Source organism: Lithobates pipiens, unplaced genomic scaffold (assembly GCF_037356315.1).
Source record: "Lithobates pipiens isolate NorthernLeopardFrog02 unplaced genomic scaffold, aLitPip1_a1.2 Scaffold_8, whole genome shotgun sequence".
In the NCBI taxonomy this organism is placed as follows: Eukaryota; Metazoa; Chordata; class Amphibia; order Anura; family Ranidae; genus Lithobates; species Lithobates pipiens.
The window spans coordinates 499,666,528-499,689,516 of NW_027507903.1; the positions used below are offsets into that span (position 1 = coordinate 499,666,528).

General features: G+C 42.4%; 1 protein-coding gene across 1 annotated transcript in view; it reads right to left on the minus strand.

Annotated features, from left to right (window-relative positions):
* Positions 1-970: 970 nt before the first annotated feature.
* The window catches only part of MTPN (myotrophin), a 111,983-nt gene continuing 89,964 nt past the window's right edge, over positions 971-22,989 (minus strand). Inside the window, exon 4 of the mRNA XM_077469213.1 lies at positions 971-1,507. Coding sequence (XP_077325339.1) covers positions 1,421-1,507 — 87 coding nt within the window. The 3' untranslated portion in view covers positions 971-1,420. The remainder of the gene's footprint in view (positions 1,508-22,989) is intronic.

Consider the following 22,989-nt stretch of genomic DNA (forward strand, 5'->3'; position numbering starts at 1 on the left):
GACAACCATGGTCCTTTTTACTTTTCATCCCCCTGAGCATCAATCAGATCAAATGGAGCATTTTACTTAAATTAAAATTGGCCTACTTATTTATAGAGCCTGAAACAACTCGCGCCACACCTTTCTGACTGAACTGGCTTCCCCATCTTCCTCACCCTCCCTCCACTTATCAGAGAAGGAAAACTACATGTGCCTAGAGTTGCTAAATCTTTTGGATCTTGTGCATTCCATCATGTAGCACTAACGTTACGGAAATCACAGCTATCCATTGTCCAGGAAGCACCCTACTGGATGTATTAAGGCAGATTCAAGAGCCCTCTATTCACCCAGCCTAATAGCAACCCCTGACAAAACTCTTTGGGGCTCCCAACTCCAATTTAGTAAGTGCTTGGTGTCCCCAGGAAGAAAAGTGCTATTGAAATAAATATATACAATGCATCATAGCGAGCTCTGGAACACCTATACTACATTATATTTTATCCAATGTTTGGTTTGCCCTTAAATGCTTAGGAAGGGGAAAGAGTTTCAAACATTAGCACTAACGTTACGGAAATCACAGCTATCCATTGTCCAGGAAGCACCCTACTGGATGTATTAAGGCAGATTCAAGAGCCCTCTATTCACCCAGCCTAATAGCAACCCCTGACAAAACTCTTTGGGGCTCCCAACTCCAATTTAGTAAGTGCTTGGTGTCCCCAGGAAGAAAAGTGCTATTGAAATAAATATATACAATGCATCATAGCGAGCTCTGGAACACCTATACTACATTATATTTTATCCAATGTTTGGTTTGCCCTTAAATGCTTAGGAAGGGGAAAGAGTTTCAAACATTAGCTGATATTTTTGCAAACCAGTAGGTTTAAACCATAAACATATTATGTGAATCTTTAATGAAAGGTCCAAAGTACATACTGCTGAATTATTTGTTCTCAAGTATACAAGGCCTTCAAAACGCACTCCATACGCTGCATGAGGTGAAGAGTATTTATTAAACAGTTTAGAACATGATCAAAAGCCAAGAAAATGCTAGTTCTCATTCAACGTTCTAAAAAGGAAAGCTAAAAAAATTCTTATTTAATCTTCAAGTTTAAACAATCCCTACAATCAAGAGGAAGTTGTTCTATCTCTTTGTAAACAAGGTTCTATAATTAAGATCTGTGATTCATTCCTTCGAATGATCCTTAAATACCCCTGTGCTTTTGCAGACAGTGGTATGTTCCAAACTTTGGAAAAGTAAGCAGAGACATTGGGGCATTCCGTCTAACCGAGGCTGTTCTCTCAAGTGTCACTGCATTTCCCCACAGTTAAGATGAAAATGATGGATGAACTGGCAGAAAAAGAAAAAAAAGAAAGAAAGAAAGAAAAAAAATAATAAAAATAAGAGGTGAGAGGCAAACGGTGCTGACAATCTCCAGTTCCATCAATGCAGTAGATCTTTAATTGACTGGTTGTCTGAAGCTTCAAAGGCACTTAGTCCATCAGGTCCTTTCACATTCTTGTCCGCTCCCTGCAGGAATACAAAAAGGGAGAGAACAGATAAGTGACCAGAAACCTACCTGGCAAAAAGAAATAAAATTACTTCTGCTTACAGCTAAAAATTTCAACTAAATAAATCTTAGCACAGTAATAATGAAATTAAAAAAGCTAATTTTGCCACAATACACGCCGTCAGCTGTTCCTTGTAGTAATCATTTTCCACCAATAGCAGCCCTCAGTCTTAATTATGCCATCATTATTCAACCTACTTATCCTGAACCCAGGCAGTTATGCAACTTCCTTCTGGTGTTTAATAATGGCACTAGCCTCCAATGTTGTGCGATTGTTTAGGGAAAGGGGGGATTCCAGTTACTATGCATGATTTCCAGGATTTTATTTTGTGTGTGTGGGGGTGGAAGGGTTACAATGCCACTGATCATGAATGTTGAGGGATGGGGATGGAAACTAAAGTGCCACTGACTGCCAATGAAAACTTGCATTTGACAAGTGGGTGACTTTTATAAAAGGATAAACCCATTTTTAACCAACTCAATACCAGCTTCTTCAATTCCGTAAAAAAATGTTTTGTTTTAGGACAGAAAGTAAAAAATATTTGTTTTAAAAATATGGTTATTAATACCTTCCCACCGGCCGCCTCACAGCTCTTTAAGGGTTCTAAACACTGGGAGGTGGGCATGCGGCTCAAATGACTGTTGTGATTGGCGAGTCCAGATTGCTGGTATACATCGGGAGCTGTCCGGCAACAGCCACCTACCATGCTGGGGGTGCGATCTCAGCAAGGGAAGTGGTTTGCACAGGGCTGCATATATGCAGCCACTCGCTGTGAAGGCCGTTTTTCACCGCCCAAAAAAGTCAAAAGCAGATGAACACGCATAAACGCTCATAAACACGTATTAATTAGTGTTCGGTGTTCTATTTTTTCAATGCATTGTGGGAGTTTGGAATGCACTGTGGGATTTTTGGAGTGTCCTCTGTGTATTTTTATTAAAAACGCCCATAAAAACGCCAACGCTGATAAACGCTAGTACAAAATGCTGTTAAAAGCATGTTTTTCAACCAGCATTTTCTGCCAGTAATCTGGCGTCCAGAAAAAGCTTTTTTGAGCTTCAGTGTGCATGGAGCCTTACAGTTATAAAACAGAGAAATGTAAAGACATGTTGTATGGTTCATCCCCCCCGGCCCCCTAAAAAAAAACAGAATTTAAAGCTGAATGCATTTGTTTTGTAGCAAGATCATGTATTGGTAAAGAAGGTAAGGATCTGCAGAGCAATCCCAAATTTGAATACAGGCAGTCCCTGGGTTACAAACAAGATAGGGTCTGTAGGTTTGTTCTAAAGTTGAATTTGTTCAAGTCTGAACAGGTACATTTTTTTAGGTGTAGCCCCAGCTAAAACAATAAATTAAGCTTTTTGAATAGCATAAGGAAGGGTTAAAAGCCCTGTAACTTTATTTTTAGCTGTCTGTGCCCCTATTCAGAAGATTTCACATCACTTTCTGCCCCAAATTTTGGGTTGTTGTGGAAACAAGGATTGGTAGTAAAGCTTCAGTGGAGTGTATGTATGTATGTATGTATGTATGTATGTATGTATGTATGTATGTATGTATGTATCCTCAGTCCCCTGCATTTCCTTTTCCTGTGACTGGTGGCCACTACAGTGCCTTAAAAAAGTATTCATACCCCCTGAAATTTTCCACATTTTGTGTTACAACCAAAAACGTAAAATGTATTTTATGTGATAGATCAACACAAAGTGCCAGGAAAATGATAAATGAAAATGATATACAAATAAATATCTGAAAAGTGTGCCGTGTATTTGTATTCAGCCCCTTTTACCCTTGATACCCATAACTAATATCTAGTGGAACCAATTGCCTTCCGAAGTCACCTAACTAGTAAATTGAGCCCACCTGTGTGTAATTTAAATCTCAGTATAAATACAGTTGTTCTGTGGAGCCCTCAGGTTTGTTAGAGAACCTTGAATAAATAGCATCATAAAGGCCAAGGAACACACCAGACAGGTCAGGGATAAAGTTGTGGAGAAGTTTAACCACTTGACCACTGGGCACTTAAACACCCTTAATAACCAGACCAATTTTCAGCTTTCGGTGCTCTCACATTTTGAATGACAATTACTCAGTCATGTAACACTGGACCTATATGAAATTTGTCCTTTTTTTCACACAAATAAAGCTTTTTGGTGGTATTTAATCACCGCTCGGTTTTTTATTTTTTGTGCTATAAAAGAAAAAATACCGAAAATTCTGTAATAAAAAGAATTTTTCTTTGTTTCTGTTATAAAATTTAGCAGATTAGTAATTTTTTCTTCATAAATTTTGGCCAAAATTTATACTACTACATATCTTTGGTAAAAATAAGTACAAATTGGTGGATATTATTTGGTCTTTGTGAAAGTTATAGAGTCCACAAGCTATGATGCCAATATCTGAAAATTGATCACACCTGAAGTACTGACGGCCTATTTCAATTCTTGAGACCCTAACATGGCAGAAAAGTACAAATATCCCCCAAATGACCGCTTTTTGGAAAGAAGACATTCCAATGTATTTAGTAAGAGGCATGATGAGTTTTTCGAAGTTGTAATCTTTTCCCACAATTCTTTGCAAAATCAAGATTTTTACTTTATTTTTTTCACAAAATTGTCATATTATCAGTTTATTTCTCACACAGCATATGCATACCACAAATTACACCCCAAAACACATTCTGCCATTACTCCCGAGTACGGCGATACCACATGTGTGAGACTTTTACACAGTGCGGCCACATACAGAAGCCCAACATGCATGGAGCACCATCAGGCGTTCTGGAGCACCCAGGACAATTCTGACATTTCTCTCCTACATGTAAAAATCATCATTTATTTGCTAGAAAATTACATAGAATCCCAAAATATCATATATGTTTTTTTTTAGCAAAGACCCTGGAGAATACAATGGTGGTTGTTGCAACTTTCTATCTCGCACGGTATTTGCGCAACAATTTTTCGAATGCTTTTTTTTGGAAAAAAAAACAAACAGTTTTGTACTTCAAAAAAAAAAAAAAAACAGTAAAGTTAGCCCAATTTTTGCATAATGTGAAAGATGAAGTTACGCTGAGTAAATAGATACCCAACATGTCACTCTTCAAAATTGCACACGCTCGTGGAATGGCGCCAAACGTCGCTACTTAAAAATCCCCATAGGCGACGCTTTACATTTTTTTTTACTGGTTATATGTTTTGAGTTACAGAGGAGGTCTAGGGCCAAAATTATTGCTCTCGCTCGAACGTTTGCAGTGATACCTCACATGTGTGGTTTGAACACCGTTTTCATATGTGGGCGGGACTTACGTATGCGTTCGCTTCTGCATGCGAGCACATGGGGACAGGGGCGCTTTAAAAAAAAAAATTTTTTTTTTATTGTTCATTTTACTTTATTTTAGTTTGACATTTTTTTCCCCAAAAATAAATTTTTTGATCACTTTTATTCCTATTACAAGGAATGCAAACATCCCTTGTAATAGGAATATGGCATGACAGGTCCTCTTTACAGCGAGATATGGGGTCAATAACACCCCACATCTCACCTCTAGGCTGGAAAGCCTGAAAAAAAAAAAAAAAAAGGATTCTGGCTTTGATCATACTGGCGAGTCGGTAGAAGCACCGGAGGACGGCGGAAGGGGGGGGGGGGGGGGGGAAGATGTCTATGGCTGGGTATCTCCGAGTATTGGCGGGTGTTGCAGAGTATTGGCGGGTGTTGCAGAGTATTGGCGGGTGTTGCAGAGTATTGGCGGGTGTTGCAGAGTATTGCAGAGTATTTGCTGGTACTGCAGAGTATCGCAGGGTATTGCAGAGTAATGGCAGGGAATTGAGGGGTTAATTTTCGGTGAGCAGCGATGTGGGCACTGCAGATGCAGCCCACAGCGCTGCTGACACCGATCTCTTCCCCCTCCGCTGTACCGATCGGTACAGAGAGGGGGAGGGAGGAACCGGCGTCATAACATGACTCCGGTTTGTTTACAAGTGATCACTCAGTTTACCGTGATCCGCCGGGTCCACAGGGGGCGCGCGAGAGTGGAATTCTGGGAGGACGTCATACGACGGCCTCCCAGAGTTAAACAGCCACCCTGTAGCCGTCATTCGGCTATGGGCCAGTTAAGTGGTTAAAGCAGGGTTAGGTTATAAAAATAAAATAAAAGATATCCCAAGTTTTATACATCTCTCAGAGAACTGTTCAATCCATCATCCAAAAATGGAAAGAGTATGGCACAATTGCAAACCTGAAAATCAAAAGAAATGAGATTGCGCTATGGTTTATTTAAAGAGGTTGTCAGTTGTTAAGCTGCCTCTACCGTGATAGTCTAACCATAAGGTGAACTATATGTGCAAAGGAAAAAGGGTAGACTTGGCGCTATACCTTTAAAATTAAAATATGTGCAATATTCCTATTTTGACATGAATCAATCTACTAGTGTTTGAGTGACCATAAATGAATAAATCTATCAGGATATGGCAAAAAAAAAAAAAAAAAAAAAAAGTGTATATATATATATATATATATATATATATATATATATATATATATATATATATATATATATATATATATATATATACACACACACACACACACACACATACATACACACACACATACATACACACACACAGTACAGACCAAAAGTTTGGACACACCTCCTCATTCAAAGAGTTTTCTTTATTTTCATGAGTATGAAAATTGTAGATTCACACTGAAGGCATCAAAACTATGAATTAACACATGTGGAATTATATACTGAACAAAAAAGTGTGAAACAACTGAAAATACGTCTTATATTCTAGGTTCTTCAAAGTAGTCACCTTTTGCTTTGATTACTGCTCCGCACACTCTTGGCATTCTGTTGGTGAGCTTCAAGAGGTAGTCACCTGAAATAGCTTTCCAACAGTCTTGAAGGAGATCCCAGAGATGCTTAGCACTCGTTTGCCCTTTTGCCTTCACTCTGCGGTCCAGCTCACCCCAAACAATCTCGATTGGGTTCAGGTCCTGTGACTGTGGAGGCCAGGTCCTCTGGCGCAGCACCCCATCACTCTCCTTCTTGGTCAAATAGCCCTTACACAGCCTGGAGGTGTGTTTGGGGTCATTGTCCTGTTGAAAAATAAATGATGGTCCAACTAAACGCAAACCGGATGGAATAGCATGCCGCTGCAAGATGCTGTGGTAGCCATGCTGGTTCAGTATGCCTTCAATTTTGAATAAATCCCCAACAGTGTCACCAGCAAAGCAACCCCACACCTCTTCCTACAGGCATGTAGAGTGCATCCGTTTACCTCTTCTGCGTTGCACAAAGACACAGTGGTTGGAACCAAAGATCTCAAACCTGGACTCATCAGACCAATGCACAGATTTCCACTGGTCTAATGTCCATTCCTTGTGTTCTTTAGCCCAAACAAGTCTCTTCTGCTTGTTCCCTGTCCTCAGCAGTGGTTTCCTAGCAGCTATTTTACCATGAAGGCCTGATTCACACAGTCTCCTCTTAACAGTTGTTCTAGAGATGTGTCTGCTGCTAGAACTCTGTGTGGCATTGACCTGTTGAATGAATGACTTGTATAGAGCTACCTATACGAACTGAATCGCCTCAGGGCGCTTTTCTTGCCACCGGTGTCCATATGCAGCTATTTATGCGGTCCTTTATCCTGTAGAGTCCCGACACACTTACAACATTAACATACACATATTATGGCCAGTTTTTTTGGACAGGGTCTAATTAACCTACCAGCATGTCTTTGGAGTGTGGGAGGAAACCGGAGTACCCAGAAGAAACCCACGCAGGCACAGGGAGAACATGCAAACTCCAGGCAGATAGTGTCGTGGTCGGGATTTGAACCAGCAACCCTATTGCTGCTAGGTGAAAGTGCTAAAGTGCTAGGTGAAAGTGTTAACCAGTACACCACTGTGCTGTTCTCTAATCTGAGCTGCTGTTAACCTGCGATTTCTGAGGCTGGTGACTCGGATGAACTTCTCGTCCGCAGCAGAGGTGACTCTTGGTTTTCCTTTCCTGGGGCGGTCCTCATGTGAGCCAGTTTCTTTGTAGTGCTTGATGGTTTTTGCCACTGCACTTGGGGACACTTTCAAAGTTTTCCCAATTGTTCGGACTGACTGACTGACCTTCATTTCTTAAAGTAATGATGGCCACTCGTTTTTCTTTACTTAGAATTTGTATTATGGCAAGAAAAAATCAGCTAACAGTCTATTCAGTAGGACTATCAGCTGTGTACTGTATCCACCTCCTGCACAACACAACTGATGGTCCCAACCTCATTTATAAGGCTTGAAATCCCACTTATTAAACCTGACAGGGCATACCTGTGAAGTGAAAACCATTTCAGGTGACTACCTCTTGAAGCTGATCAACAGAATGCCAAGAGTGTGTGGAGCAGTAATCAAAGCAAAAGGTGGCTACTTTGAACACCCTACAATACAAGACATATATTTTCAGTTGTTTCTCACTTTTTTGTTCAGTATATAAATTCCACATGTGTTAATTCATAGTTTTGATGCCTTCAGTGTGAATCTACAATTTTCATAGTCATGAAAATAAAGAAAACTCTTTGAATGAGAAGGTGTGTCCAAACTTTTGGTCTGTACTGTATATAATTATTAACTACCCGTGCCTAAAATTAATACGTTCTCGTCTTACTGTCAATAAACAATCAGTGTACATATATTTCTTACAAAAAATGTATACAATTAAATAAGTGTACACAACCAAAAATATAGTCCGGTGCAAGTGCAAAATATATATATATATATATATATATATATATATATATATATATATATATATATTTATTTATTTATATTAGAGGTCGACCGATATGGGTTTTTCTCTGTCCGATGCCGATATTTAGAAATCATGGCGGCCGATAGCCGATATATGATGCCGATTTTTTTGGGCCGATATGTTAGGCCGATTTAATTTATTTTTTTTTTCCTTTTTATTTATTATTATTTATTTTTTTTTAATCCCCCTTGATCTAACACACCTTTCCCACTGGGGCGTTTTTCAGACGCTTTTGGGCTAAAAATAGCGCCTGTAAACTGCCTGCAAAATGGCTCCCCTGCAGTCTGTGTGAAAGACGGAGTGCTTTCACACTGAGGCGATGCGCTGGCAGGATCTTAAAAAAAAGTCCTGCAAGCAGCACATTTGGAGTGGTGTATACCGCTCCTCCACCACTCCTGCCCATTGATATGAATGGGCACCACTGCCGAAGCGCATGCAATGCGATTTGGCAGCAGTGCTTCATGGGCGCATTTAACCTCTTCCTTGGCCGCTAGCTGGGTTATATGTGCCCCACTAGCAGCCAAATAGCACCGCTAAAATGATGGTAAAGAGCCGCTAAAACTTGCGTTTTACCATCAACGCCTGCCCGCTCCAGTGTGAAAGCAGCCTTCATAAGTGATACAGAAAATTTCTTACATTTAAACATTTATTAAAAAAACAAACCTCCAATCAGTTTACTTGTATGTATGATTTAGATAAAAAAAACAAAAAAAAACTATATATTAAATAAAAACAGGTAGTCAAAACTTTTGGACGAAAAAAAAAATGGGCTAACTTTACTGTTTTTATTTTATTTTTATTTTTTAAATAGTGTATTTTTTTCCCAAAAAAATGCATTTGAAAGACCTCTGTGCAAATGCCGTGTGACATAAAATATTGCAACAACCGCTATTTTATTCCCTAGGATCTCTGCTAAAAAAATATATATAATTTTTGGGGGGTCTAAGTGATTTTCTGGCAGAAAATACAGGATTTTTACTTGTAAGCAACAAGTGTCAGAAAAGATTTAGTCTTTAAATGGTTAAACTGAGAACTCTACACACAGAGATGACTTCATTCAAGTGTAAACATTGTATCTTTCTGTTCTTTTCTTGGCAGCCTGCCCAGAGAGGAGGAAAGTCGTTTCTATGACAACTCAGGCAACTTACACTGACTTCTATTACAGAAGTCATTTCAAAGTCCCCCTGTAGTTCTAAATCGACTTTTTATCAGCACAATCGGCCGATGCCGATTAATTAAAAAATGGAAAATATCGGCAAATATTAACCTCTAATTTATATATATATATATATATATATATATCACACACACACACACACACATACATATACATATATACAAACAACAATTAAAGAAAGTCCCGCACAAACAAGGAAGAAAATGACTTGTGCAAAGATCCTTGATTTTCCACAAAACTTCTCCCGGTGCGCTTTTCAGTGCTCAAAAATGTGATTGCCCTCACCAGAAATCCTACCCGTTGGGGTGGATAAGCCCCTGTGCTGCTCTCTGGCTTTATCCTGGGAAATGCTTGTTCATCCAGTGATATTTTATCCTCGTTTATATGTATAATGGAGAAAAGGACAAATCCATGATGTAGTACGTAAACACAATACTCTTTATTAAATTAGAAAACTACTCACATATTGTACATATTTTAATTTTAAAAGGTATAGCGCCAAGTCTACCCTTTTTCCTTTGCACAATTGCAAACCTACCAAGACATGGCCATCCACCTAAATTTACAGGCTGGGCAAGGAGAGCATTAATCAGAGGAGCAGCTAAGAGGCCCATGGTAACTCGGAAGGAGCTGCGAGATCCACAGCTCAGGTGGGAGAACCTGTCCACAGGACAACTATTGGTCACGCATTCCACAAATCTGGCCTTTATGGAAGAGTGGCAAGAAGAAAGCCATAAGTCCCATTTGCAGGTTTGCAAAAAGCCATGTGGAGGACACAGAAAATATGTGGAAGAAGGTGCTCTGGTCAGATGAGACCAAAATTTTACTTTTTGGTCTAAAAGAAAGACGCTATGTGTGGTGGATAACTAACACTGCATATCACTATTAGATTCTTGCTCTAGGGATTTGTGACAAATCAGGAAAAACAATGTGACTAATCATCCTTTTTTCCCCCCCCATTTATGAGCTCAAAAAAAAAAAAATTATATATATATATATTATTACAAGATTCATTAAATGTTCTTCTTGCTGTATACAATATCTGTAAATTAAGCTACAGATTTGTTTTTTATGAGTTGCAGAAAATACCTTCAAGCACAAATGGGAAAACAAATAACAGCACAAAGGCCAATACCACTTCTATTTTCCTGTGCTGTGCGAGGGGTTTTATTGCTTAAAAACACAAGTAATTACAGTTTCTCTCTGCAGTGGGAGATGGGTATTGCAGCCCAGTGTCATGTGTTTATCATTAAACAGACCTCAAAGGGTTTTGATTTTGCTCATAGATACAATGCTAGCTCTAGAATGTAATAGGTAAAGAAAATGTGATTTTCAATTGCCATGTATTTTATACAACCTCACTGAAGCAAATAAGAAGAGCAGGGAGGATTCAGCAGGGAAAGACTCAATTTGTACACCGAGGGTCACCATGCATGGTCAGTGTTTCCAAGGCTTCATGTACACTACAGCTCCTAGACTTGAGTTTAGGAGCTTTTGGCTTTTTTTTGCCAAAGCTCCTAAACTCAACTCCATAAACGCCTATGTGTCCATGTACACATAGGCTTTTAGCATTATTTAGGAGCTTCTACAGTTAGGGGAGGTTGAACCTCCCCCTCTTGAACAGAGAAGAATCGCGTTTGGGATAGGAACATTTTTACCATTGACTGCGGGAAACTGCAAAACACAGCAATATTGTGGCACAATTATGTTTTCTCGTGGCACATCACAGCGAAGTGAACATGAAGCCTTAGGGCAGTGATGGCGAACCTTTTTGAGCCCGAGTGCCCAAACTGCAGCACAAAACCAACGTATTTATTTCAAAGTGCCAACATATACAGAACTTGATGAGCGTGTGCTGTGATGTCTGGGGGTGAACATGGGACACATCAGAAACCGTTGTGCATTCACTATGTAGTCATAGTGTTTTGTACAAGAAGATCTAAAACTAGAACACATTTTGACAAAAGTTAAATTTTTTGGAAGCTGTCCTAGCATTGTGCAATCAAATTCCAGGATCACTATTCTACTAACTATATATTAATATTCAATACAGTCCAAGTTACATGACAGGTGCACTTTAAATGACTAGTTGTTCAGTAGAAGCACCGGCTGGATGATAAAAAAAATCCTGTTACAGGGGTGACATGCAACCAGCAACTCTCCAGCTGCAGCAGAACTTCCAATCCCCCCCATGCCCTGCTGGCACACATTATGCACTCTTTGGTTGCCAAGGTATGTTGAGATCTGTAGTTCTACTCCAGCTGAAGATGCACTGGCTGCTCTGCATTGCTGTAGCAGAAGACTACTTGAAAAATCTCTCATTCCTGACTATGTTCACAGTCCTATATGTCCAGGAAACATCCTTCAGAACAGAAACACTCAAGGACAACTGTAACAGTAATGCAATGCAGTTCACTCCACAATGCTGTGCAGTTCATTGCATGTCGAATGCAAACTCCCAGCAGCTCTACACCTCTTCCCTGTATAATGCCAGTGATTCTGGACTGTCTGTCATGTGACTTGTGTCATGAAATACAGGGGGGTGGCAGGGACAAAAACTATATGTATTTACAGCTCACTGTACTGCAGTGGTCTCTGCTAAATCTAGCAGGCTTTCCCAGCCAGATAAACCTGAATAGCCAACACAAAGTATCATCAAAGCTCATATCCTACAGAAAATGCTTCCAACAGCTTTGATAGAGAGTAACACAGACAGCATATACACAACATTATTCTGACCATACCCTTCCATATTTTGTGGTAATGTTGGGAACAAGAAAAAAAAAAAAAAAAAAAAAAAAAAAAAAAAAAAGAAAGGTCCCCAAGAAATAGATTCTATTTGAAGAGGCACAGAAACAGTGTACACAGCTAAAGGCATTTATTCCCCACACAGCATGTACACTTTTTAACAACGCTTGCCACAGCACTCCAATAATACAGCCATCAGCCGACTCAGTTCCCGGGCTCAAGAACTGCCTGTGATTGGGCATCTTCCCCACCACATGTTCCGCCTGCAACCCAGAGCAACTCTTCATCCAGTCCATGCCCATCCTAAACGGCCCCCCATTGGCTCAATCCCCACATGTTCCACCTGCCAGCCAACCCAGAGTAACCCTTCATCTCATCCACGCCCATCCTAGACACATCACCCCTGCCCGAGAGACTTGTGGGAAATGTAGTTCTATGGGGAGGGGAGCTGTGCACGAAATACACCTCCGTACAGGATTTTCTCACGTGCCCACAGAGAAAGCTTGGCGTGCCGCCTGTGGCACGCGTGCCATAGGTTCGCCATCACTGCCTTAGGGGATTACTACTGCAAATAGTCTGCAATAACCAGATTTCTACTGGGCTTTCTTCCCAGCTGCCCATGGGTGCCTGCCAGGATTGCCAACCACCAGTAAATTTACTGACAGTTTGTAAAAATCTGATTTTTTTTTTACACCTGCCAGTAAATATTAGAGGTGCAACGGATCAAAAAAAAAAAAAAAAATAAATAAATAAAAAAACCCACCACCTCATGGATCGGATCGTTCCTGGGATCAGAGTCATGGATAATTTTTCGGATCAGCAAATAATTGAATTTGCAAAAACCTGTGAAAATTCCACCACCATATAGTCCCCACTGTAATGGACATATCCCCCACTGTAATATTGGCTGGGTACGGCTGAGTATCGCCGAGTTTGGCTAGGCATCAGAGTATGGCAGGGTATTGAGGGATGGCTATGCATGGATGGATGTGACTGCAATTGTTACAGATGACAGCAGCACTGTGGGCTGGATCTGTAGTGCTCACAGTGCTGCTGTCATCCGATCTCTCCCCTCCACTGTACAGATCAGCATACAGAGGGGAGAGAGGAACCGGTGTCATGACGCTGGTTTGTTTACAAGTGATCGCTCCGTCATTTGACAGATCGATCACGTGGTAAACGGCCGCCGGGTGTACAAAGATGGCAGCCCCTCTGGAGCTAGGCCGAAGCCGCGGCCTTTCCCAAGGCCGAGGCAACGGAGCGCTCTGTGGATCACGTGGCGCGCCGTCTGAATAGGTTGACCCGTTCGGATCACGGATCGGTGACGATCTGTTGCACCTCTAGTAAATATCAGGGGTCTATAATTTCATGCTGTGTTGACTTAAGTGTTAAGTGTAAAATCAAGCAAATTACTTTATTATAGGCATTGTCAGCATTTCCATATCATGTTTATACTGTTCAAATATCCATTGTGTTAGTGTTCAATAAGAGTTCTCTAATTTCTTAGGTTGCCAGTAAAAAATGTGCTCCGCCAGTAAATTATCCATGTTTTGTCAGTAAAAAATGCTGTGAGAGGTTGGCAACCCTGGTGCCTGCCAGCAAATAACCCCTAGGGAGAACACTGCAACCCCCGTCCCCTTCGTAGTCTCTGGGCTCATCTTTCTCCTTTGTGAGCCTCACACCACTGTAAAGTGACAGAGCAGATGGAAGGGGTGAACTCACATTCACAGATATCCTTAAAGGGCTTGGTACATCTGTAAGGCTGGATTCGCACCTATGCATTTTTAGTGCTTCTTGCATTTTGCAGATTTGCACTTCAGAACGTGTCCCATAGGAAACCATGGTAAATGGACAGCAGTGCAAATCTGCAAAATGCAAAAAGCACTAAAAATGCATAGGTGTGAATCCAGCCGTAGACTATATAAATTTAGCCATAGTAGCAGTAACAGTGGGAGGACCGCAATGCATGAAGTTCAGGGATGTACAGAGTACACTCTGTACAGGGTGCAGAGCTCAGAGGTGCCCTATACACAGAGTGCAGCGTTCAGGGCTGTGCTGTGTACAGCATGTAAGGTGCAGGGTTCTGCCACCTCTAGTTGAAAAAAGCGGGCCTCGTGTTTGACACAAGTGCTCTAGACTTAATGAACCTGTAATCTCACAGCTCTGTGCATTTCTGGGTTCACAGCTATTAAATCCAAGCGGCGGTGGCCAGGTAAGAATTATATCTCTGCTGTCAATTTGCATTTGCCAGAGAAGGACATGTGCATCAGAGCCATTAGTCTTTCCCATGAAGACGAGTACCCGTTTCTTTATATGTACCATTACCATCATATAGGGGGCTCATCAGCCCTCTTATGCGAATAATGCAATGGAAAAAAAAAAAAAGCCTCTTTCCACAGCACATGTGCAGTAAAAAATGGATACAAACTCCTCTTGCGCAACACAGGTAGTCCAATGCATGCATGAAGTACAAAAAAATAAATAAAAATAAAGGTGATGTGTTGTAAACGTGGTCATGCAATGCTTAATTACAATTTTGGGTATTGTAGTTTCTCTGTTTAATACATGAATATGATGATACTTATTACTGCGACACAGTCACTGAGAAGTCAGAATTTTAGGGCTTGTTTGTAGAAATGCAAGTAAAAACCGATGAAACTCACACCTTAAAGTGTTTCTAAAGCAAAAAGGTTGTTAACATTAATGAATTACCGGCATTAAAAAATATTTTTTTTTTTACCTTTTTTATAATATATATATTTTTAATATTACAGTGGGGACAGAAAGTATTCAGAGCACCTTCAATTTTTCACTTTGTTATATTGTAGCCCTCTGCTAAAATCATTTAAGTTCATTTTTTCCCCCTCATTAAATGTACACACAGCACCCCATATTGACGAAAAAAATGCAGAATTGCTGACTGTTTTGCAGATTTATTTAAAAAAGAAAAAATTGAAATATCACATGGTCCTAATTATTCATACCCTTTTTTCAGTATTTAGTAGAAGCACCCTTATGATCTAATACAGCCATGAGTGTTTTTGGGAAAGATGCAACAAGTTTTTCACACCTGAATTTGGGGATCCTCTGCCATTCCTCCTTGCAGATCCTCTCCAGTTCTGTCAGGTTGGATGGTAAACGTTGGTGGGCAGCCATTTTTAGGCTGCAGAGATGCTCAATTAGGTTTAAGTCAGGGCTCTGGCTGAGCCATTCAAGAACAATCATGTAGTTGTTGTGAAGCCACTCCTTTGTTATTTTAGCTGTGTGCTTAGGGTCATTGTCTTGTTGGAAGGTAAACCTTTTGGTTCAGTCTCAGGTCCTGAGCACTCTGGAGAAGGTTTTCATCCAGGATATCCCTGTACTTGGCCGCATTCATCATTCTATGCATTAAGGTGAAAAAACCTCTGACAATGCCGGCTCCCCCAGCCTCCCTGTTTTACTTACCTGACCCCTCGAAAGTCCTGCGCTCGCCCCCAACATCCTCTTCGCCGCTAACCCTGGCTGTTGATTGGCTAGAGTGCATGGATTGAAAGCAGCGCTGCTGTCAATCACATTCAATGACACGGCGTGCCGGGGGCAGGGCCGAGTGATACAGTGAGCGGCTACGACCACCAGCTGTATCACGGGAGCGTGCCCGCAAGCACTCCACACAAGTTGTGGAGTCCTAGCGGGAGAGAGCCGAGACAGCCGCCGAGGGACCCAAGAAGAGCAGGTTCAGGGGCACTCTGTGCAAAACGAGCTGCACAGTGGAGGTAAGTATAACATGTTTGTTTGTTATTTAATCCTTTGATCCTTTAAGTGTAGCAGACTTTTGTAACCTTGGCCATATCTGTGCCTTGCCACAATTCTGTCTCTGAGCTCTTCAGGCAGTTCCTTTGACCTCATGATTCTCATTTGCTCTGATATGCACTGTGAGCTGTAAGGTCTTATATAGATAGGTGTGTGGCTTTCCTAATCAAGTCCAATCAGTATAATCAACACAGCTGGACTCAAATGAAGGTGTAGAACCATCTCAAGGATGATCAGAAGAAATGCACAGCACCTGAGTTAAATATAGGAGTGTCACAGCAAAGGGTCTGAATACTTAGGACCATGTGATATTTCAGTTTTTCTTTTTTAACCCCTTAACAACCGCCCATTGCCGATTAACGGCTTCAGGGCGGTTGTTTAACTCTGAGAGGCCGTTAATTAACGGCCTCCCAGAATTCTGCTCTCGCGCGCCCCCTGGGGCGCGCACTCGAGAGCATCCGTGACCGCCGGGTCCACAGGACCCGGCGCATCATGGATCACGGTAAACGGCCGCTCGTCGCGGCCGTTTACCACGTGATCGCTCCGTCAAATGACGGAGTGATCACTTGTAAACAAACCGGCGTCATATTATGACGCCGGTTCCTCCCTCCCCTCTCTGTACCGATCGGTACAGCGGAGGGGAAAGAGATCGGTGTCAGCAGCGATGTGGGCTGCATCTGCAGTGCCCACATCGCTGCTCACCGAATTTAACCCCTCAATTCCCTGCCATTACTCTGCAGTACCCTTACCGCCATTACTCTGCAGTACCCTTACCGCCATTACTCTGCAGTACCCTTACCGCCATTACTCTGCAGTACCCTTACCGCCATTACTCTGCAGTACCCTTACCGCCATTACTCTGCAGTACCCTGCCATACTCGGAGATACCCAGCAATACCCAGCCATAGACGCCCCCCACCCCTCACCGCCCTCCGGTGCTTCTACCAACTCGCCAGTACGATCAAAGTCAGAATCTTTTTTTTAATTTATTTCTTTTTTATTTCAGGCTTCCCAGCCTAGAGGTGAGATGTGGGGTCATATTGACCCCCAGATCTCACTGTAAAGAGGACCCGTCACCCCATATTCCTATTACAAGGGATGTTTACATTCCTTGTAATAGGAATAAAAGTGATCAAAAATGTATTTTTGGGGGAAAAAATGTCAAACTAAAATAAAGTAAAATGAACAATAAAAAATAAATAAAAAAATTTAAAGCGCCCCTGTCCCCATGTGCTCGCATGCAGAAGCTAACGCATGCGTAAGCCCCGCCCACACATGAAAACGGTGTTCAAACCACACATGTGAGGTATCGCCGCGAACGTTAGAGCGAGAGCAATAATTCTAGTCCTAGACCTCCTCTGCAACTCAAAACATGTAACCAGTAAAAAAAATTTAAAGCGTCGCCTATGGGGATTTTTTAAGTAGCGACGTTTGGCGCCATTCCACGGGCATGTGCAATTTTGAAGAGTGACATGTTAGGTATCTATTTACTCAGCATAACTTCATCTTTCACTTTATGCAAAAATTGGGCTAACTTTACTGTTTTTTTTGTATTTTTTTTATGCACAAAACTGTTTTTTCAAAAAAAAAAACGCGTTTGAAAAATTGCTGTGCAAATACCGTGAGAGATAAAAATTTGCAACGACCACCATTGTATTCTCCAGGGTCTTTGCTAAAAAAAAAAATATATAATGTTTTGGGGTTCTCTGTAATTTTCTAGCAAATAAATTATGATTTTTACATGTAGGAGAGAAATGTCAGAATTGTCCTGGGTGCTCCAGAATGCCTGATGGCGCTCCCTGCAAGTTGGGCCTCTGTATGTGGCCACGCTATGTAAAAGTCTCACACATGTGGTATCGCCGTACTCGGGAGTAATAGCAGAATGTGTTTTGGGGTGTAATTTGTGGTATGCATATGCTGTGTGAGAAATAACCTGATAATATGACAATTTTGTGGGAAAAAAAAAAAAAGGAAAAAAAATCTTGATTTTGCAAAGAATTGTGGGAAAAAATGACAACTTCAAAAAACTCATCATGCCTCTTACTAAATACATTGGAATGTCTTCTTTCCAAAAAGGGGTCATTTGGGGGGTATTTGTACTTTTCTGGCATGTTAGGGTCTCAAGAATTGAAATAGGCCGTCAGTACTTCAGGTGTGATCAATTTTCAGATATTGGCACCATAGCTTGTGGACTCTATAACTTTCACAAAGACCAAATAATATCCACCAATTTGTACTTATTTTTACCAAAGATATGTAGTAGTATAAATTTTGGCCAAAATTTATGAAGAAAAAATGACTAATCTGCTAAATTTTATAACAGAAACGAAGAAAAGACCAAGTTAGACTTACCGGTAACTTGTTTTCCAGAAGTCTTTCAGGACAGCACCTGAGAGATAGCGACTCCACCCTCCTCGTTAGGAAACACCTTCTTCCTCCAGACTTTAAAGGGAGGCGCCTCCCTACCACACATCAGTTGTAGAAGAGAACCTCCGGCCCCGGCTGGAACACATAAACACATACGTTAGTCACAGCGTAGCATAATATAATACCATAGGGCGGGATGCTTGCTGTCCTGAAAGACTTCTGGAAAACAAGTTACCGGTAAGTCTAACTTGGTCTTTCCCAAGGCGTCTTTCAGGACAGCACCTGAGAGGATAACAGAGACTTACCCCTTAGGGCGGGACAACAGCTTGCAGGACCTTTCTGCCAAACGCCTGATCGCTGGCAGAAGTGAGATCCAGTCTATAATGTTTCACAAATGTGTGAAAACTCGACCACGTCGCCGCCTTGCAGATCTGCTCAGGGGTGGCACCAGCTCTCTCTGCCCACGTAGACGCCAGAGCTCTGGTTGAGTGTGCACAAATTCCTGCTGGAGGAGATAACCCTGCCTGGGAATATGCCTCTGAGATAGCTAATTTCAGCCATCTAGCTAAAGTAACTTTAGAAGCCTGAAAACCCTTTTTTCTTCCTGAGAAAAGTACAAACAGTGAATCTGAACGCCTGAAGGACTCCGTCCTTTCTAAATAACTCAGCAGAGTCCTTCTGACGTCCAAAGTATGGAAAGAAGTCTCCTTATTTCCTTTGGGGTTAACACAAAACGTTGGCAGTACTATGTCCTGTGTACGGTTCTGAACTGAAGCTACCTTCGGTAAGAATTTTGCATCTGTTCTAAGAATAACTCTGTCAGGAAAAAAGGAAAGATATGGTTCTTTAATTGACAGAGCATTTAGCTCACTGATCCTGCGTGCAGAGACAATGGCAATCAGAAACACGGTTTTTAATGTGAGAAACCTAAGGGAAGCCTCCACAAGAGGCTCAAAAGGCCCTTTTGTTAGAGACTGTAGGACTACCGACAAATCCCATCTAGGAAAAACCTTAACAGGAGCTGGCCTAGATCTTTTAAGAGCTCTAAAGAACCTGATCACCAGCGGATCTGAGGCCACAGATTTTTCTAAGAACACCGTCAGGGCTGTTACTTGCACCTTCAGGGTACTAACTGCCAGTCCCTTGTCTGCACCATCTTGTAAAAACTCCAAGATGGAGACAAGGCTCCCTGGCACCTGGGCGGCTGACAAACACCAAGTTTTATAACGCTTCCAGACCTTAGAATAAATGGCCCTCGTAACCCTTTTCCTACTTGCTAAAAGGGTCGAGATCAAACGGTTGGAAAACCCCTTGCTCCTAAGGAGCTGCCTTTCAGAAACCAGGCCGTGAGAGCCAGGCTGGCCACTCCTGGATGGTTCACTGGGCCCTGCAACAACAGATCGTGTCTGAGGGGCAGACGCCAACAAGGCTTGATTGCCAGGCCTAGAACTGTCGAAAACCAAGCCCTTTTTGGCCAAAAGGGCGTGATTAGAATAACTGGTACCTTCTCCCTCTGAATTTTTCTTAAAATTAACGGGATTAACTGAAATGGGGGGAAAGCATAGCAAAGACGAAATTCCCATGGATAAGCTAGCGCATCTGTGCCCAGCGAGCCATCGCGACTGTCCAGGGAAAAGAACTGGGGAACCTGGGCGTTCACCCTTGAGGCGAACAGGTCTACTTCTGGTAAACCCCATTTTCCGGCAATCATTGTGAATACCTCCGGGTTTAGAGACCATTCTGCTTCCCGAATAGCGTTTCTGCTTAGGAAGTCCGCTACCCTGTTCAGATCCCCTTTTAGGTGGACTGCTGATAGGGATAACAAATGTTTTTCCGCCCACCGAAGAATCTCCATGGCCAGTACCTGAAGCGACCTGCTTCTTGTACCCCCCTGTCTGTTTAAATAAGCCACTGCCGTGGCATTGTCTGTTAGGACCTGGACGTGATGGGACTGCAGTTCCTGAACAAACAACTCCAGAGCTAAGGCAATCGCCTTGAGTTCCCTCCAGTTTGAGGACCTTATTGTCTCCTCTTTGGCCCAGGACCCCTGAGTGAAACGTGTTCCTAGATGGGCTCCCCACCCCCAGGAACTGGCGTCGGTTGTTAGTCTTTTCCCGACTGGAAAAGCCCAGACTAACCCTTCCGATAAGACCTCCTGTCTTTTCCACCACCATAGGGACCTTTTTACCTGGGTTGACATTCTCACCTCTGCCTCTAGGGATGCCACTGTGTGATCCCAAGATTTTAGAAGGAAAGCCTGCAGACACCTGAAATGCATTCTTGCCCACTGGACTGCTGGCATTGCTGAAGTCAGAACTCCCAAAGCTGACATAACCTGTCTTACTGTCAGATTTTGGCTGGTCTGTAATAAAGACACTGCACCGGAAATCCTGTCCTTTTTGTCTAAGGGAAGGAAGATTTTTTGCTCCACCGAATTTATTAGAAACCCTAAAAACCGAATCTCCTGAGATGGGTTTAGGGACGACTTTTGGAGGTTCAAAATCCAACCCAACGCCTCCAGATGGCTGCGAGCTTTGCCTAGATTGGTCTGCAATTCCTCGCTGGATGGGGCGAAAAACAGCAGATCGTCTAAATAAGGAATAACTGCGATTCCCTGAAGACGCAGTGGCGCTAAAGCTTCTGCCATTATTTTGGTAAAAATTCGGGGAGATGATGACAGGCCGAAGGGTAGGGCCCTGAACTGGAGATGATGAACCATACCCCCCAACCTCACCGCCAGCCTGAGAAACTTCTGAGACTGGGGAGAGATCGGAACATGTAGGTATGCGTCTTTTAAATCTACTGACGCCATAAAACATCCTGGCGTCAACAGGTTTCTGACCGAAAAAATTGAGTCCATTTTGAACTTCCTGTACCTTATGGACTCGTTTAAAGGTTTTAGGTTGAGAATCAACCGAAACTTCCCTGTCGGTTTCTTTACTAGGAAAACATGGGAATAAAACCCCTCCTGCTGTTCTTGCAGGGGTACCTGTACTACTACGCCCTGTTGCATCAGTTCCTCTAGAGAGGACTTCATGGCCAGGGCCCTTACTGGATCCCGCGGGGTGTTGGTAATCAGGAACCTTTTTGGGGGGTCGTTGACAAACTCGAGTGAGTAACCCTGCGCGAGAGTGGTCAGGATAAACTGATTTGAAGTTATCCCTGACCACTGCGGAAGAAATTCTTGTAGTCTTCCGCCCACCCGCAGAGACGAGTCATTGCGATTTTTCGGCCTGTGTAGGAGGACGGAAGAGAATTCCGCCTCTACCCTTCGGCTTCGGGGCGGACCAACTTTTCCTTCTCCCTTGCAACTTGCTGTCCTGATCCTGAGTTTTTTGAGGTCGAAAAAGACGCTTTGGTACCTGCTTTTTCTTTTTGACCGGAAAGGATCTCTTTTTATCGGCTGTCCTGTCAAGAATATTATCGAGGTCAGAGCCGAAGAGCAAGTCTCCTGAAAAGGGTAACCCACACAGCTTATTCTTTGAAGCCGAGTCACCCGGCCAGGTTTTAAGCCATAAGGCTCTTCTTGCAGCATTAGTTAGAGCTGCTGACCTGGCCGATATCTTAATTGCCTCAGCTGAGGCATCTGCAACATAGGCCACTGCCGTAATCAGGGTAGGAAAAGAATCTAAGATTTCCTGTTTAGGGGAATCTGCAGCTATATGTGACTTTAACTGGTTAATCCAGTATTCTAAATTTCTGGCTACACACGTTGTGGCCATTGCTGGTTTTAAATTGCTCATAACTGATTGCCATGATCTCTTGAGCAAAAGATCCATGCGTTTGTCCATCGGATCTTTCAAAACTCCCATATCCTCAAAGGACAGATCTGTGGACCTTGAAACCTGGGAAAAGGCGGCATCCAGTCTGGGCACCTTGTTCCATACTGCTGCAGGGTCCTCCTCGAAAGGAAAACGCCTTTTGTGGGCTTTGGAGAAAAAGGGCTTTTTCTCTGGATCCTGCCATTCTTTCCTAATGGCCTCAGAGATGACCGGATGAACTGGGAATGTTCGGCCCTTAGGCTCATCCAACCCAGCATACATGCGGTCATGGAGTGATAATTCCTTTTTCTCCTCACTTAAACCAAGCGTAGCATGAATGGCTTTAAGGAGCCCATCGACCTCTTCAAGGGACAGTTTGAATTTAGAGGGGGCTACCTCAGAATCCTCCAACTCCTCTTCCGAATCTTTAACGGAAAGGGCAGTGGACTGCTTTTCCCTATCTGAAGGGTCTTCAGGCAGAGATTCTAACACCGGGATTGAGAGAGACCCCTGGGAAGACTCTGAAGTGGAAGGCTGACTAGCAGCCGGGTTTGCTAGTGAGTCACGAAAATTCTGGATCGTGGCGTACAGCTCCTTCTTTACAGAGGCCACCAGATCCTCACATACAGAGGCAGATTCCTCTTTAACTAAAGAAGTAATGCAGGGACTGCATAAGGTTTTCTTCCAATTTTCTCCCAGCTTGGCCCTGCAAGAAGGACATCTTTTCTTTGGGTCAGAGCTCTTAGCCTATGAAGAAAAAGACAAAAAAGGGAAAAAAACCAGGGAACCCTTAGTGAGACCCAGTCTCA